This window comes from Carassius carassius, chromosome 22 (genome assembly GCF_963082965.1).
Source record: "Carassius carassius chromosome 22, fCarCar2.1, whole genome shotgun sequence".
In the NCBI taxonomy this organism is placed as follows: Eukaryota; Metazoa; Chordata; class Actinopteri; order Cypriniformes; family Cyprinidae; genus Carassius; species Carassius carassius.
The window spans coordinates 25,080,285-25,098,086 of NC_081776.1; the positions used below are offsets into that span (position 1 = coordinate 25,080,285).

General features: G+C 39.1%; 1 protein-coding gene across 5 annotated transcripts in view; it reads left to right on the plus strand.

Annotated features, from left to right (window-relative positions):
• LOC132099127 (NACHT, LRR and PYD domains-containing protein 3-like) overlaps positions 1 to 13,083 on the plus strand; it is a 151,617-nt gene extending 138,534 nt beyond the window's left edge. For all 5 annotated transcript variants that reach the window (XM_059505581.1, XM_059505583.1, XM_059505582.1 and 2 more), the window contains 2 exons: positions 12,051 to 12,097; positions 12,190 to 13,083. In XM_059505581.1, the coding sequence (XP_059361564.1) occupies positions 12,051 to 12,097; positions 12,190 to 12,713 (571 nt within the window). In that variant the 3' untranslated portion in view covers positions 12,714 to 13,083. The remainder of the gene's footprint in view (positions 1 to 12,050; positions 12,098 to 12,189) is intronic.
• Positions 13,084 to 17,802: the final 4,719 nt, after the last annotated feature.

Genomic DNA, 17,802 nt, shown 5'->3' on the forward strand with positions numbered 1-17,802 from the left:
CATATAGTGTCAAAAGCAGCACTGAGGTCTAACAAGACCAAAATACTGTATGCACCTGAATCCGCTGTGATAAGAAGATCATTTATGACCCTAATTAAAGCGGTTTCAGTACTATGCCCTCTTCTGAACCCAGATTGAAAAGGTTCAAAGAGACTGTTAAGAGCTAGGTGATTATTTAACTGAACAGTCACAACACGCTCAAGAACTTTAGCCAAGAATGGGAGGTTAGAAATCGGCCTGTAATTGGATAAATCAGATACATCACAACCATTCTTCTTAGGGACTGGTGTAATGGCAGCTATTTTTAGTTCTGGAGGAACAATTCCAGAGGTCAATGACAAGTTCACAATTGAAGTCATAAAAGGGCAGATTGATGCAAGGCAGTTCATGATGACCGAGCAGGGAACCGGATCTAAAATACTGGTTGTAGAGTTCATGGACTTCACTGTACTTATAATAAAATCATCTCCGACCATTTCAAAGTTTGAAAAGGTAGTAGTTGGGAAGTTTGAAGGCTGGATATTAACTAGCTCAAGAGGAGTGATGGTATTTAAAGTGCTATATATCCTCAACCTTACCAGTGAAATAATGAAGAAACTTATTGCACTGTTCAACAGAAGAATGAACAACGGCCTTAGTCGGTTTGAGAAGATTGTCAACAGTCTTAAACAGCGATTTAGTATTTGTTGCAGCGTTACCAATAATGCTTGAATAGTAGCTCTTACGTGCAGTATTCAAAGCAGAATGGTAAGCAGACTGTTGTTCAGTGTAAAGAAGCCTGTGCACCGTCAGGCCAGATTTTTTGTACTGCTGTTCTAATTGTCTTCCGGCAGCTTTCATTAAACGTAAATCCGGGGTAACCATGGACAGGGTTTCCTAAAAGTAACAAGCCGTTCTCGCACAGGTGCGAACTCATCTAAAAGTGAGGAAAGCATGGAATTATAGTGCTCCACGGAGTTAGTAGTGGGAAGCCCAGAGACAAAAGTCGAAAAAAGAGTGAAGTCCATGTGCTTGATGTTACGGAATTTGATAGTGCGCTCAGAAATAGATCGTGAAGACATAACATTTATGTCAAAAGTAATAAGTCTATGATCACTTATACTCATGTCGATACTATCCAGAGATTGGATACCAACACCAGCAGAACATACCACATCCAATATATGGCCCAGCCTATGGGTCTGAAAAGTAACATGCTGTTTAAAGTCAAAACCATCCAAAATGTCCAAAAAGGTAGCAGTTTTGACACAGTTTGGATTATCAATATGGAAATTGACATCGCCAGTCAAGACCATAGACGGACAGAGTGGACTAAGAAGTGTCAGCAACTCAGTAAACTCAGAAAAAAATAAAGGATTAGGTTTTGGTGGACGATAAATTAGCAGCACAAGAACAGGTGAAGCACCATTGACTTTAAAAACCAGACATTCAAATGATGAAACAGTAGGAGCATCAATAACATCAATTGATATATTAGATACAAATATTGCAGCCAAGCCACCACCCTTACCCGAAGCTCGAGGCACGTCAATATATTTATATCCAGATGGGGCACACATGTTCAAATTAAGATAGTCATTGTCTTTATGCCAAGTTTCACTGAGACAGAGAATATCAATTTTCCTGTCAAGGATAGTGTCAGTGATAAGTGCCGTTTTATTATTTATTGACCTCGTGTTGGCCGGCGGAGGAGCTGCATGGAACGCAAAGTTTGTATGACGCTGATATCTGGACGGTAATGGTGTCCCAGGGACAAAAGATCAGAGAGAGAGTACCTCAGCATGGTGAAGTCCAGAAGTACGGTCCACTGCTTTACGCTGGTTCCTGATAAAATCAGATCGCAAATAATCCAGGTGATCATATGAAGTCGCATGATAACATCCAAGAGTTGTTACACAGCCATTGCACACGGAGAACTTGACGCAACTCCAGTGACTCGTTTGATCTCACACGGAGACAGCAGCAACAGGCAGAGACAGTGCAGGTGAATCACGGCAACCAGATGTGAGCAGCAGCAGATAGACCAGGGGGAAACACTTTAAAACGCTGGCTCAGTAAAGGTAAATATATGGAAATCCAGCAGCAGGTTAAGACTCAGAAGAGTTTAAAATTATTTAGAAGAGTTTAAAATTAATTAAAATAATAAACAACTAAAAATACGGCAGGAGAAGTGGCAGCCAAACGTGCGCCAACGTCCTCTCCGAAACCGGAAGCCAATCCAATGATTTGAAATGAAATGAAATCTACCCAGAAGTCTAGTGTATGAAGTGGGTGAGACATGTTCCATAAATGTCCTGGAGGGAGGGGAGAGAGACACCAATGATCTTCTCAGCTGCTCTCACTATGCATTGCAGAGTCTTTCTAGGAAGTAGAGACGCTGTTGAGATTTCTTGGCCAGTGCTGCGGTCTTTTCAGTCCAGGAGAGGTCCTCTGTGATGTTCACACCCAGGAACTTGGTGCTGCTCACTCTCTCCACAGTCGCACCATTGATGGTCAGAGGAACGTGCTGAGTGTGCGCTCTCCTGAAGTCTACAACAATCTCCTTTGTCTTCTCCACGTTCAGAGACAGATTGTTGTCACTGCACCACTTGGCCAGGCGGCTCACCTTACTCCTGTATTTTGTCTCATCTTTGTTGCTAATGAGACCCACCACAGTTGTGTCATCTGCAAACTTAATAAAGAGGTTGGAGTTGTTAATTTAAGAGTTAATTGCTTAAATTATTTCTATGAATTACTAATATGTTAGCATGACTTTTTCATCATATATAAACATATACAATGCACAAACCAGAAGAATCTGCAGAGAAAAGTTGGCCATTTTATTTCAGTTTTCGTTTTTCGTGGTTCAAAGGAAAAATCAGTGTTAAGGCGTCTCTCATTACGAACCGATTTGAAAGCAGAAATTATGCAAAAATCGTGTATAAAACGCTTAAAAAACTTTAACAGAGATGTCTAGAGGGTATTTAATAGGTCTGCCCCCACATAAGATTTTTCTAGTTAGGATAATAGTCGTTCCCCTGGCTCTTAATGCATAATTTTTTCATCAGTGAACTTTTGAACCTTCTGTAATAGATGCCTATGAGTGCCTCAGTTCTCCTCAGTGTGTAAAGATGGATCTCAAAATCATACAACGATTGTTGCATCGGTTCAAATACACAAAAATGCTGAAACTGAAAAACCAAATAATATGTGGAACCTGAAGTTTAAGTGTTCAGGACAAACAACGGACAAGGGAAAAACAACAGTTCTCAGTTTAACTGTTCAGAACAATCAAGGGACTCATGAACAACTATCACAAAACCCCCCCCAGCTGTGGATCATCCAGCTAACAACCAAGCAGCAACCTCCCAATCTCTCTTGTGACGCTCTAACAGAAGTGACTTCAAATGTAATTAGTCAACTGGCCGCTAGAGGATGGCTGCAAAAGGGAGTCAGTCTCATAGACTCTCCATGTTAAAATGCCCAACTTTACAGCAGAAAAAAAACATGTTTATAGCCTGGATCAAAAAATTGGTCTATATAGTTAATTTTGCCCTTAATGAAAACTGGGATGAATTTTTTCATAATGTCTGTTTAAATTATATTAAGCCTTAAAGTGCTGCATAATTAAGGGCACGCCCACATGATTAACCAGCTCCCGCCTTTTTGCCCATTTTCAATTATCTGGGAGTGACGCACTGCCAAGATGGCAACAGCTGGCTCCTCCTACTTTTGGCTTCAAAAACGCTCTTCGGAAACCTATGGGTGACGTCACAGACACTATCCATGTATCAGAAAACAATATGCATTAAGACCTGGGGGAGAAAACCTTCGGAATTTGAAGATCAAGGTAAATTGTACTTATTTTGGTGTTTCGGTAAACATACAATTATCTTCTGTTGCTTACGAAGGGCAGATCTAAATGAAGAAAGAAAATCTATATTTGAAAAAAAAGGGAAAATTTGGACATCTTTATCGTGTTCAAAAGTTTTCACCCCTTAACTCTTAATGCATCTTATTTCCTTCTGGAGCATCAGTGAACATTTTAACCTTTTTTAACCCTTTCGCACGTGAGTTTAAAATATTTTAGCTAAGACCCCAGCGTGAATTTTTTTAGACAACCGTTATTTTAAAATGTATCGCCATATTGTTTCCATAGCGATGCGTCATGCTTGTCGCTTTTTTGTTTTTCCTGTGTTATTACTAAAATATAGTAATAAATAATCACTATATTATGAAATATCTGATATTCCGATTCTGAAATATATGCAAGAAAACGTATTTGATAGTTTAAACACTTTTTTATCGACCTTGTTAGTTGATCTATGCCGGGTGATGGGCGCCACCATGTTAGTTCACGCTGAATCCAAGCTGTGGGATTTACAACATGCAAATTCATCCTCTCCTCCCGAAAACACATAAAAGTACACTGGGACAAGAACAGAGTAAACTTTAGTTACCTACACAATCTGTATATGGTATCAATAAAAACATGTCGTCAGATTATATTTGTAAGGATCATTATTGCCGTTTCCACAGACATCAGTGTATATTTTACAAACTGTAAATGTATGTTTTTGCTAGTACACATGTGTATTTAAATGTCTGAGACTTTAAATAAGCATTAAATGGTTGAAAGTAGTGAATATGTGTGATAATATGACAAGCGCTCAGCGCCTCGGATCTGGCATTTGGCTCTGTGCCAGCCAAAGCGCGAAAGCGGATTTAAATTTAGCAGTTGATGACGTGACTCACTGAAAGTTCTAATCACACCGGTGTGATCGTACGCTTCAGGGACCAGCCAAGACTGATCACACCGGTGGGATTATATGCGTCAAAGGGTTAATAGTTGTGTTCCGAGTGCCTCAGTTGTCCTCAGTGTGAAAAGATGCATCTCAAAATCATACAGTCACTGCTGGAAAGGGTTCAAATATGCAAAGATGCTGGAAAACTGAAGAATCTGCAGGACCTTAAAGATTTTTCTGAAGAACAGATCTCAGTTTAACTGTTCAGAACAATCAAGGGACTCATGCACAACCATCACAAAACAGAAAGACAGTCGTGGATCAGCCAGGTAACCACACACAGTATTAAGAACCAAGGGTTCCCAAACTTTTAAATGGGATTATTTTAATATTTTTAGCAATTTCTTGTGTTGTGGACAAAATTTTAAGGTCCCGTTTTTCATGCTTTTTTGAAGCTTTGATTGTGTTTACAATGTGCAATATAACGTGTTCATGGTTCGCGTGTAAAAAAACACAGTATTTTTCACACAATTTACAATTCATCTGTATACCGCAGTTTTCACTGTCATAAAAACGGGCTGATGACTTCCTTGTTCTATGAAATCCCTCCTTCAAAAATACGTGAAGAGTTCTGATTGTGCCAGCGGTTCCTGTGTTGCGATTCGAAAGCAGCTTAAAGCACGCTGCACTCCTGGAAACGCGATTGGGCTAGTTTTGAGAAGGAAGTGGGTAGGATTTGTTTTGAAAACCTGGCAATCCTGATCTGAACCATAGACAGTAAAAGAACGCACGTGCTGGAGATGTACTTCTAATCACATGAGTGTTTTTACTGACGAGATGCGCATGAAAATCGCATTTGATTTTTTTTGCACATCCCTAACATCTAGTTAACAAAGGTAAACAGCGTTGCCCTTTGTGTGATAAATTAAAGAAACTGTTAAACGCACCAACTTAAATAATAAAATACACTTACTGGTTGTGGTCCGTAAACAACGCCTTCTCCAGACAAAGAGGGAACTGCTCCATCTTTCAAGAATAATCTTTATGCAAATCCGGCATTAAACTGATTGAGATTGAGGAAGTTGTCCTCAGCAAGCTGTCCTCAGCAAAATGTGCTGCACATAGTTTTACATGTGGATTATAATTTTTGGGAACCAAGTTAAACATAAATTGTAACCATTAATCTCCAAGTATAGCGCCCTTGGGAAGCCCAAACAAAGGTGATTGGACTCCGAGATGAAAATGAAAGCGTTTAGACGACATGGCGACAAACACAAACGTAGCTCATTCTCTTTACCGTCGGAGCGCAACAAGACCACACCCCCTTTTTTGTGTATTCATGTGGGTGTAGGTTAGTCAAAAGAATTGTTTTAGTGACGTTTACTGCAGGAACTAGAGGGATGTAGTCCAAACGGGTCGTTTTTTGTAGGCGAATTCTGTTAAATAAAATATCTCGCTTGGCATTAGCTTTAGAATTTTACAGATATTATTTATACTCTAACAACAACATTACACACTAACTAAAGTTTAAAACATGGGATCACGAGGAACGGGACTTTTAAACATCTTTTATGTACAATAACTTACTCAGGACAGTACTATATAAAAATTAACATGCATTTAGTATGATCTCTCTTATTTTGTTAAATTTATAAATAGAGGAGCTCTTTTCCAAAACGCTATAAATCCATTTTAATCGTTTTCATGAAAATTACTTTTTATTTACCTAGACATTTTGTTAATATTTATTTCATCCTGTTAAAAAGGTATATTGGCTCAGTCTGAACATGTTAAAAAATGATTGCTAAATGAAATGACAATATTGTTGATTTATGAATTCAAGTTTTTTTTTTTACGCTACAAATCCCAAATTTTTTCCAAAATGGTACAAATCCATTTTTTGTTGTTGTTGGTTTTATGTCTTTTTTTATATAAAAAACAACAACAAAAGAGCATGCAACATATGACAACAGGGACTCATGCTATAAATTATTATAAATCAAATAAATGCAAATTCATGAAATAAATAGCAGCCAAATAAAATAAATAGTAACAAACTAAATAGTAAAATAAAATAAATATTTAAAATTTCATGTTTCAATATTGTCCACCACATAAAACAAATAATTAAAAAATAACACCCATACATATACTACTAATTAAATAAACCTACAACAATGTTAACATTACATTCAAATTATTTAGTAAGACATTTAGGTTAATAGTCATTCAGTGCCGAACCTGTAAAAGTAATGATAGTAATGATAACAGTAGTCAATAGGAAAGTTATTTAGTAATACATTCAGTCTTTTTTAGTAAAGTGTCAAACCTGTAACAAGTAGAACAATTTGTCCACTACATATGCATGAAAAAATAATAATGATAACAATATTCATAGGCAAGTCATTCAGTAATACATTACAATTTAGTAAAGTGTCAAACTCGTAAACAGTAGGACCATTGTCGCTATACATAAAACTAACCACATAGTATGTGAAATGTACTTTGAGTGTGTGAGAGGACAGCGAGAGAGTGTGTGTGTGTGTGTGTGTCTGTATAAAAGAGAGTCAGTGAGTGAGTATAGATCACTCTGGGTCTTCATCACTATGGCCTGCATTGTCAGCCACATGATACAGTGCATCATCATAAAAAGCCCTCACTACATCAGACACACCTATTGCTCCTAATAGTGCCAGCACATTGCGCTTCTTTGCTGCCTTCAGAGAGGTTTGCTTTGGAAGTAACTCAGGTTTAAGGTCAGCCCACCACTTGCCCGCTTTAATACACTATTAAAACAATACTCCCCATTGTAAGCAGTCTTTATACCAACCTTGTTTGTACTCAAGTCAAGCATGCATGCTTCACTGATTTTAAAACTCTTCTAAGCCTTAACACACTCTTTTGTGGCAGACCTATAATCAAATGCCTCCCAGTCTGTGCCGATAACGTGAACGTGGCCAAATTGCTGGAGGATGTCATGGTATTCCGGTGGTAGCAGAATTGTGTCAATTTTCCTGATGTTCTGCTCAATTCTGCCAAAGACTCTGTCTGCTGGGAGAAAACTATGACCCCTTACTGGAAAGGTATGCTCTATGCCAAGGTTGGGAAAAAGCTGACGAAGTTCCATGAGCATGGACACCATGTTTGCCCAAAACAAGAGTCGCCGAACAGCTGAAGTCCCCTGGATCTGCTGAATTTGTCCTGAAGTCGAACCAGCGCAGAAGCAATCATATTGCTGTCTTTGCAACCTGCCCTCCAACCAATACACTCGTACAGGTCGTTTGTCCAAATCCCTGAAATAAGACACATCAGAGCGTATACAGGTCATTTGTCCAAATCCCTGAAATACGACCCATCAGAGAGTATACTACAATTGCATGTTGCATTTCATCTCCATGTTGGTATCCATATTGCGGTTAATAGTCTCAGTCTCAATGCTGACCGCTCTGCCCACTGCTTCGATCATGACGGGCAGCCTTGTAAGCGTTTGACAGCTGTCACCGTTTTCTGAATTCCTCGATAAACCAGGGCAATGCCTAATCCAATCAGCAGAATACCTGTTATCATGGTTCCGAATAGGTAGATATAATGTCCTCCACGGAAAGTGCCACCAGACACATGACCTGCCACCTCTCCCACGTGTCCATCGTGTAGCCAGCTGCGAAACGTTCTGGCAGGGCAGTCAGGTTCCCCCGAACCCAAAAGATGGTGTCAATTGCTTTGAGAGACCAGTTATCAAATCCATGATTTTTAAATGGAGAGCAGTGCAGAGAGAGTCTCTCAGAGTATACGAGACAAGAGGAGCAAAGCAGGGAAGGTAAGGGAGAGGAGAAGGAGAGAAAATGCGACCGCCTTCATTGAGAGCCAGAGAGAATATATATAATGTATTTGCTAAATAAATCATAATTTAGCATGATTTCTGTGAGGGTAAGGTTTAGGGGTGGGGTTAGGTGTGGTCATTCGAACAAATAGGCCACCTAGTAAAATATGTAGGAAATACTGTGAGATTGGTGTAAAAAGCCCATACATTGCATTTAAATTAACGTGCGTTTTGATTGGTATCATGACGACAGACGCAACGCGATATTGTTATTATTTTTAAGCCCGCTAGAGGGCGCTTAACTTTAAAACATAAATATAGGTCGTAATAAGGTGCTTGCACAAACAATCTATATGGTCGTTTTTTTGTTGAAGGACAGGCTCTGTCTTTGCTATTCTCATTCTCGGCACCAAGTGCTGAGGGGGCACCAAAAATAGCCTAATGAATTTTCTTTTTTTTTAAATGCCAGTATTATTTCATTAGCCTATAGAAATATTAGCCACATTTTAGCCATGTATATGTAACAAAAAAGGGGGAACAAGAAAGATATTTAATAATTGCACTAGTCTAGTCTAGAAAGTACCGCCAATGTTAGTGTCTGTACTTCAGTTAGGAAGAAAAATTTATTTTAAAAGTAATTAAACTAGATTCTCACTGATATGTGATAATGAATTTCTCTGAATTGTTATGAATTCAGTTCCACTTAGTGAAATTCCAATTCAAATTCAATTCAACATCCTGTAAGGTGAAGTCCATTCAAATTCATTAATGGAGCTGAATTAAATTCTAAAATTCTGAATTTTGCACAGCCCTGGCAGGGGTCAGGAACAAAAGATTGTACTTGACAGATATGTTTCCAGTCTTTTCGTTTGTTAACGTCCAGGACTTTCAGACGCTGCCTTTTCACATAGGTTATGTCCAGGAGATTAAGAATGGTCCTGTCCTGGTCAACCTTGTTTGGTCTTTCATAAAACATATTGAAATTGATCAACAGGTCGTCCGGTGACAGCTTCTCTGCATGACAGATACCGGTCACATCAGCCTTGTGTTGACATCCCGCAGTTGGTATTAACCCGCCACCTGAGTGGCGAAGCTTCTTTTTTTGTTGTTTTTTGTGATTATTTTTTCTAATCTGCATTTTCTGCATATGTATACACACACACACACACACACACAAACAGTGGGTGTAGAAAAAAATCAGCCCCCTTTAAGCGCCAAAGTCACAAAATTGTGAGATGTCGTCATACTTAAATTCAGACATGTAGTACTTCGGTTCGGTTCATGTTATTTGCCGATTCTGACTCTAAAGGGTAATATTTGCCTTTTGCAAATGACGATCGATCGTCTAATAATCGTGCTTATCCCGGTACATCTTTGCAGTGCAATGGTACCACTGTGCAAGGCAAGGGTGTTCACGAAGAACAAACAAGTGATCATTTCGACACTTTGCCTAATGGGGATGGCAGGGGTGAACTTGGTCGTACTGTCCATAGGAGAGCTGTTCCTAGAAGTTTTACTACTATATAGTATAGTAATAAAGTAATAACTTAGTACTTTCTCCTGTTTTATTGTTGGTTTCCTCTTTTCTGATAATTTGGAATGAGGATAAAAAGACAAAAAAAAAAAAACCATTCAAGTAAGTTCAAACATTAATTCAATATCTACTATTTCCTGAATAATATGAAATTCAAGATTGCCGCCCCGATGATGTCATAATATGCACATTAGATGAGTATATTTACACCCCAAATAAACTTTGTCATGCCTAACATTTTTCTATACTGAAAAAAATTATAAACGCAACACTTGTTTTTGCCTCCATTTTTCATGAGCTGAACTCAAAGATCTAAGCATTTTTCTATGTACACAAAAGGTGTATTTCTCTCAAATATTGTTCACAAATCTGTCTAAATCTGTGTTAGTGAGCACTTCTCCTCTGCCGAGATAATCCATCCACATAACAGGTGTGGCATATAAAGATGCTGATTAGACAGCATGATTACTGCACAGTTGTGCCTTAGACTGGCCACAATAAAAGGCCACTCTAAAATGTGCAATTATACTGTATTTTGCGGTGGTCCGGGGGTCCAAAAACCAGTCAGTATCTGGTGTGACCATCATTTGCCTCATGCAGTGCAACACATCTCCTTCGCATAGAGTTGATCAAGTTGTTGATTGTGGCCTGTGAAATGTTGGTCCACTCCTCTTCAATGGCTGTGCGAAGTTGCTGGATATTGTCAGGAACTGGAACACGATGCCGTATTCACAGATCCAGAGCATCCCAAACATACTCAATGGTTGACATGTCTGGTGAATGCTGGCAATGTAAAAACTGGGATGTTTTCAGCTTCCAGGAATTGTGTACAGACCCTTGCAACATGGGGCTGTGCATTATCATGCTGCAACATGAGGTGATGGTCGCGGATGAATGGCACAACAATGGGCCTCAGGATCTCGTCACAGTATCTATGTGCATTCAAAATGCCATCAATAAAATGCACCTGTGTTTGTTGTCCATAACATACGCCTGCACATACCATATCCACACCACCACCATGGGCCACTAAATCCACAACGTTGACATCAGCAAACCTCACACTACTCCATACATGCTGTCTGCCATCTGCCATGTACAGTGAAAACCGGAATTCATCCGTGAAGAGAACACATCTCCAGAGTACCAGATGCCATCAAATGTGTGCATTTGCCCACTCAAGACGGTTACGACAATGAACTGCAGTAAGGTCGAGACTCTGATGAAGGCTACAAACATGTAGATGAGCTTCCCTGAGACGGTTTCTGACAGTTTATACAGAAATTATTTGGTTATCCAAACCGATTGTTGCAGCAGCTGTCTGGGTGACTGACCTCAGATAATCTTGGAGGTGAAGATGCTGGATGTGGAGGTTCTGGGCTGGTGTGGTTACACGTGGTCTGTGGTTGTGAGACCAGCTGGATGTACTGCCAAATTCTCTGAAACACCTTTGAAGACGGCTTAAGGTAGAGAAATTAGCATTCAGTTCATGGGCAACAGCTCTGGTGCACATTCCTGCAGTCAGCATGCCAATTGCATGCTCCCTCAAAACTTGCGACATCTGTGGCAATGTGCTGTGTGATAAAACTGCACATTTTAGAGCAGCATTTTATTGTGGCCAGCCTAAGACACACTTGTGCAATAATCATGCTGTCTAATCAGCATCTTGATATGCCACACTTGTGAGGTGGATGGATTATCTCGGCAAAGGAAAAGAGCTTACTAACACAGATTTGTGAATGATATTTGAGAGAAATAGGCCTTTCTGTCCATATAGAAAAAGTCTTAGATCTTTGAGTTCAGCTCATAAAAAATGGGGGAAAAAATGTTCATGTCCCAGCGTGGGATATGGGAGGTTCTATGGCTGTATTCTGAGCTCGGAGCCTCCCCTCGGACAGCACACCAAATATACATACTATTTATTGATTATATGTGAGTGTGAACTTATGAACGTGTTTCTGTGTGTTTATAGTGTGGATTATGGAGATGAGATCAGGATGAGAGCAGGACCACAAAAGTGTAGGTCTACAAACACACACACACACACACACACACACACACATAGCTATAGTGATTTTTGTTGTTATTAATGTCTCTGTTCTTGTGTTCAGATGCCTGTTTTCTCACACTGGATCCAAACACAGCATACACTAAACTCAGTCTGTCTGAGGAGAACAGAAAGGTGACACATGTGGGAGAGAAACAACCATATCCTGATCATCCAGACAGATTTGATGTGTGTTCTCAGGTGTTGTGTAGAGAGAGTGTGTGTGGACGCTGTTACTGGGAAATTGAGTGGAGTGGAGGTGTGTGTATATCAGTGTCATATAAGAGCATCAACAGGAAGGGATCAAGTAATGAGTCTGTTTTTGGATCTAATGATCAGTCTTGGAGTTTGTTCTGCTCTCCTGACATGTACTCATTCATACATAATAACAAACACACTGATCTCCCTGTGAAGCCCATCATCAGGAGGATAGGAGTGTTTGTGGATCACAGTGCAGGAACTCTGTCCTTCTACAGCGTCTCTGAAAACACAATGAACCTCATCCACACAGTCCAGACCACATTCACTCAGCCACTCTATCCTGGGTTTTGGGTTTATTATTCTGGATCATCAGCGAAACTGTGTTGATGAATCAGATGAGACAGAAGAGAGATTCTACCCATAATGCTTTGAGCTGCATGATAAATCGGCAACAGTGAAATGTTATAGAGTCTCTTCATGACATTAATACTGCAGCTGAACTTCTGTCACAGAGATAACAGAATAAATGTGTCATAAATCCTCATATAAAGTAGACCGTAAGATCAGTGTGTGTGTTTGTGTGTGTGTGTGTGTTTACTTACATTCGTGTTTTTATTGTAGTCACATCAATTATTTGTATTATTACTATCAAATTATGTTTCATGAATTATGTTTGTGAAAAGTATGTCATAAATTTTTCTCTTTTGTTTTTGTGCATAAATAATAAAACATGATGAGAAATAAACCTGAGATCAGATTTGAATTGATGTTTGTATCATGAATAAAATCGATTCCTCACAAGACTGATATGAGCTTCAGGAGAGTTTCTGCAGGGTAAAAAAACTTGTGTAGTTGAAATAACTTGCATTAAATTAAGCCGATGTACTGTATCAATTAATGAGCATTTACATTTTTTGGTTAAATCAACTAAAAAACATATTGGTTTAACTTTTTTTAACGATTTAATTCAGTGTCAGTGTCTTTGGGCAGATCAGCTACACATGTAAGGAAATCATGGATGTCTTCATCTTCATATTGAAGGTCAAAAGGGTCTTTCAGCTGGAGCCTGCTTTTAAGTTCAAGCTTGAGGCAAAGTCAGGCAGTCCACTGGTGTGCCCTACAGACAAAAACATTCCCTCAGAGTACTTGGTCCACTAGATGCTTGTGTAACCCCTCTCTCCTGGGTCCTCATCGCCATACCTCGCACTCGCTCCGAGTGGGCCTCTAACCCAGGTCTCTGGGATGGGAGGCGGACGCACTAACAAGGAGGCTAAATGACTGCAACTACTAGTGTCTGTCGCTAATGCGTCTCTTGAGTGAGGTTTACCTGCACAGCACCTGTTCAATGTTTATATTGCCAGCAACATCATTATAATATTCTATGTATCACCCAGCCATAAGAAATAAAAAAAAATTAAATGTTAAATTAATATTTTTATATATAACATTAATATGTGTACTCAGCTGGAGTTTCTATTTGTAGGATCAGTACAGTCCAAGCAGAGCGGAAGCACAACTCTGTATAGATGAGGTGGTGTTTCAAGATTTGCAGATTTTCCTCGCCCAACCAGTGTACCCTAATTACACACAAGTCACTGACCACTCCCATGCATCTATAAAGAATGTGTATACACATTTAGGAGTGAACTATCTCTGAAGAAGAATATAACTCATAGTCAGTGACCATAGTCAGTGTATTCAAGCCTCCTTAAAATTTGCTTAAAGCAACATCAAATATGAACTGGAACCTATGTCATTTTTTAGAGGCTTGCAGTGTTTTGCAGTATATTGCACATCTTATAACACACATTAAAAAGAATGAGCCAGTTGGTGCCCTTTTCAAGACTGTATTTCCCAGACCATAATGTACAGCGCTTTCCGTGCTCATAAAAACTAAGAATCATCGCCAAAGCACTTTTAAAGATTTTAGAACAGACTTGTATCAAACTTGCATTCCTATTGATTCAAACCTTGTAAGTGCAGACTTTGAAACCTACTCATTCTGTCCAGGTTGCTCAACAATAGATAGTTGCATAGATGTCTAAGACCTACAGAATTTGATTAAACACAAAGTATAGCATCATTTTTACTCACATGCAAACAACTCTACATGTCTCAAAGGCCACCACACAGGGAATTGTAGATTAGCTTTGCAGTGTTTATTCAATTGTCAAGAGTTAACTCCAAGAATAACTGAAAGTGCATTGGTTAATCACAATTTTGTATTAAACAAAAAAGAGTGTCGTCAAGACAGCCTTTTGACGGTCGAATGTCGGTGTCACAGCACATCAACGGGGGTTGCCAGTCCTCCTCCTGGAACATGACTATTGCGATGTTGTGATCACGGCTCCTCTTTGTCAAACAAGGACCCTCTGGAGTCGATCCCCGCGTATACGCGAGATGAGGCATTTTCTCCTAATATCCCTGAAAATAACTTAAATTACACTTTCAGTTTTAATCGTACAGATAAGAGCGATACATCAATCAAATCTGTAAAGGGTCTACTTTTATTTGTTTACAGACATAACAACAAAACTTTGTGCATTTATGAAAGAAAGATAACAAACAAGGTGTGCTGTCTGCAGCTTTGTTCTGTGGTAATCTTCATTTAGAAACTCGTCATTAAAATGAACTGTAACTCATTGAATTCTCAACAAATGAAAGATATATCAATAGAATGCTTGACATGTCTGCGTTTTAACTAAACAAGTGCCTTTGAAAACGAATATGTGAAAAGTAATCCATATGAAAACAGCGCGATGTCTGTCTTTATTATAACTATAACCTTTATTATATCTAATGCGACCACGCCCACATGCTATTGAGATTACAATGTTTCACGTGAAGCTTGCAGCTTATAAACGCCCTTACAGAAAAAAAACAAGGAGTCTGTTCTTCCATTTTTTTATTTATTTTACTGTTTGCTTCACACTGAGAGGAATGAGACATAATTCACCCCAAGAAGATGTGATGAGGATTACCCCAGGATTTGAGTTTTGGATTTCCTCAGAAAAAAAAATGATCCGCTTTATTCAGCAGAGATCATAAACATGAGTAAGTCTCTTTATATTTATCTATATATATGTATTAGGTTTCACATAATGTGTAAACATTTTACTAGATAGACTTTTTCCAAACTATAATTCCTGACTAAGGAGATGTTATGTTCTGTCGCCACAGTTACTGTACTATCGCTGTACGGCTGATGCACATCGTCTCAGCAAAAAACTGAATGTGTGACCACGCGCTCGCCTTATGTACCTGCACTGTAGGGCGGGGTGCACAATGCAAATCTTGCACTCAAACATTCATTGGGTTGTTTTGTTAACACTCAAAGGTGATTCGTCTCTCTAGCGAGATCCCAATTCATCAGTCACTGATAAATGAATAAATAAATATTTAATACAAATATAATTTAAAAGAAAGTAAACACTGTAACTAACAGTGCACTCGGTATTCTGGGAAGTTTGTGTGCATTAGGATTCACAATTTTCAAATAAAGCCAGGGTAACGCTCATTTTATATACAGCAGCCAGTGAAAATGACATGAATATGACAGTGGCCAAATGCATAAAGCACAGCATAATTTTAAATCACAAATTTAAAGTTTAAAGCATTCTATTTTTACGGAATGACCGTTGCATGTTCAAGTTCATTTATTTATATAGCACATTTAAACAGCCGCTAGACAGACCAAAGTGCTTTACAGAACAAGCATATAAAAATAAAAGCAGCAAAACACACATAAGCACATAGAGAACAACTAAGCTAAGATTAATTATAAAATCAAGAAGCAAATGTAAAATAATAAGAACAGTCTAAGATAAGTAATCAATATGCTAACGAGAATAGATAAGTTTTGACCAGAGACTTAAAAAACAGAGAGGTTGGGAGCCGTTCTGATCTCCAGAGGCATGGTGTTCCACAGACGAGGCCCTGCCACCGCAAGTCTGCCAAGTCATGCCAAGTCTGACACGAGGGACTACCAGCAGCGCCTGGTCGTGGGATCTGAGACTTCTGGATGGGATGTACAGATGAATAAGTTCAGAGAGATAAACCGGTGCTAGGTTGTGTAAAGATTTGAAGACAAAGAGAAGAATTTTGAAATATACAGTATTCTCTGCCGGACTGGTAACCAATGTAAAGATCTGAGGATGGGAGAGATATGATCATATTTGCGACAATTATGGATGAGTCTGGCTGCAGCATTTTGGACTAACTGAAGACGGGAGATTTTAGAATCTGATATACCGCAATATAGTGAGTTGCAATAATCCAGTCGACACGTGATGAAAGCATGAACTGCCATTTCCAGAGTTATTGGAGTGAGAAAGCCTTTGATTTTAGAAAGTAAGCGAACTTGGTAGAAACCAGAACTGACTACAGATGAGATGTGTTTATCAAACTTTAAAGACTGGTCAACAAGAACACCTAAGTTCTGCACTCCTGTAGATTTAAAGGGAGATAGATTCCCCAAGTCTGGGCATGTGCACTGGGACCTTTCACTCGGGCTGAAAACAATGACCTCGGTCTTATCATCATTAAGGGATAGGAAATTTTGAGCTAGCCATGCCTTCACCTCCTCTAAGCATAGATGAAGAGAGTTTAATGCTGCAGGATTATTGCGCTTGATTGGAATGTAAATTTGGGTGTCATCTGCATAAAAGTGAAAAGATACACAGTGTTTCCTAAAAATTGTGCCCAGGAAAATAGAGAGGGAGCCAAAATAGAGCCCTGTGGAACACCACATCTCAGGGATGCCATGGAGCTGGAAAAGTTTCCCATCTTTACTAAAAACTTTCTGTCAGTAAGGTAAGACTGGAACCATGACAGGACAGAGCCTTTTATGCCCACCCACTTCTCCAGTCTAGCTAACAGAGTAGGATGGTCAACGGTGTCAAAAGCCGCCGACAGATATAGGAGAACTTGAACAACAGTGTCTCCAGAGTCAGTGGAGAGATAAATGCCATTAAGCACTCGCAGGAGAGTGCTGCTGTGGACTCAGTGCTGTGGGCAGTCCTAAACCCAGATTGAAAGACCTCATAAAAATGCACACTTCACAGCTGGATACAACTGAGTTTGCAAGGTTTTTGAAATGAAATGTTCATTAGTCATTCATAGATTTGTTTAAATTATATAAATGTGTATTTGCTTAATGCTGATGGCAAACAAGAAGGTATTATAATGCATTTTGCCTTTCTTTTACTAATAGGCCTAATATAAAAGCAATCGTTATAATCCTTTCTGTATACATTATTTCCTTTGTTTAACGATTCTATCTGATTATTAAACCAGCTTCTATCCATATTAGACAAAATTGAGAGAGAGAGTGTGAGACGCTGTTGCACTCAGCACCATCAAAATAAAAGTAGGCATAGGCATACATAGGCAAAGCAGAAAAACGTATCTGCTGATGCCGATATTTGAAAAATGACAAATATCATCCGATATATCGGTACTGGAAATGTATCGGTTG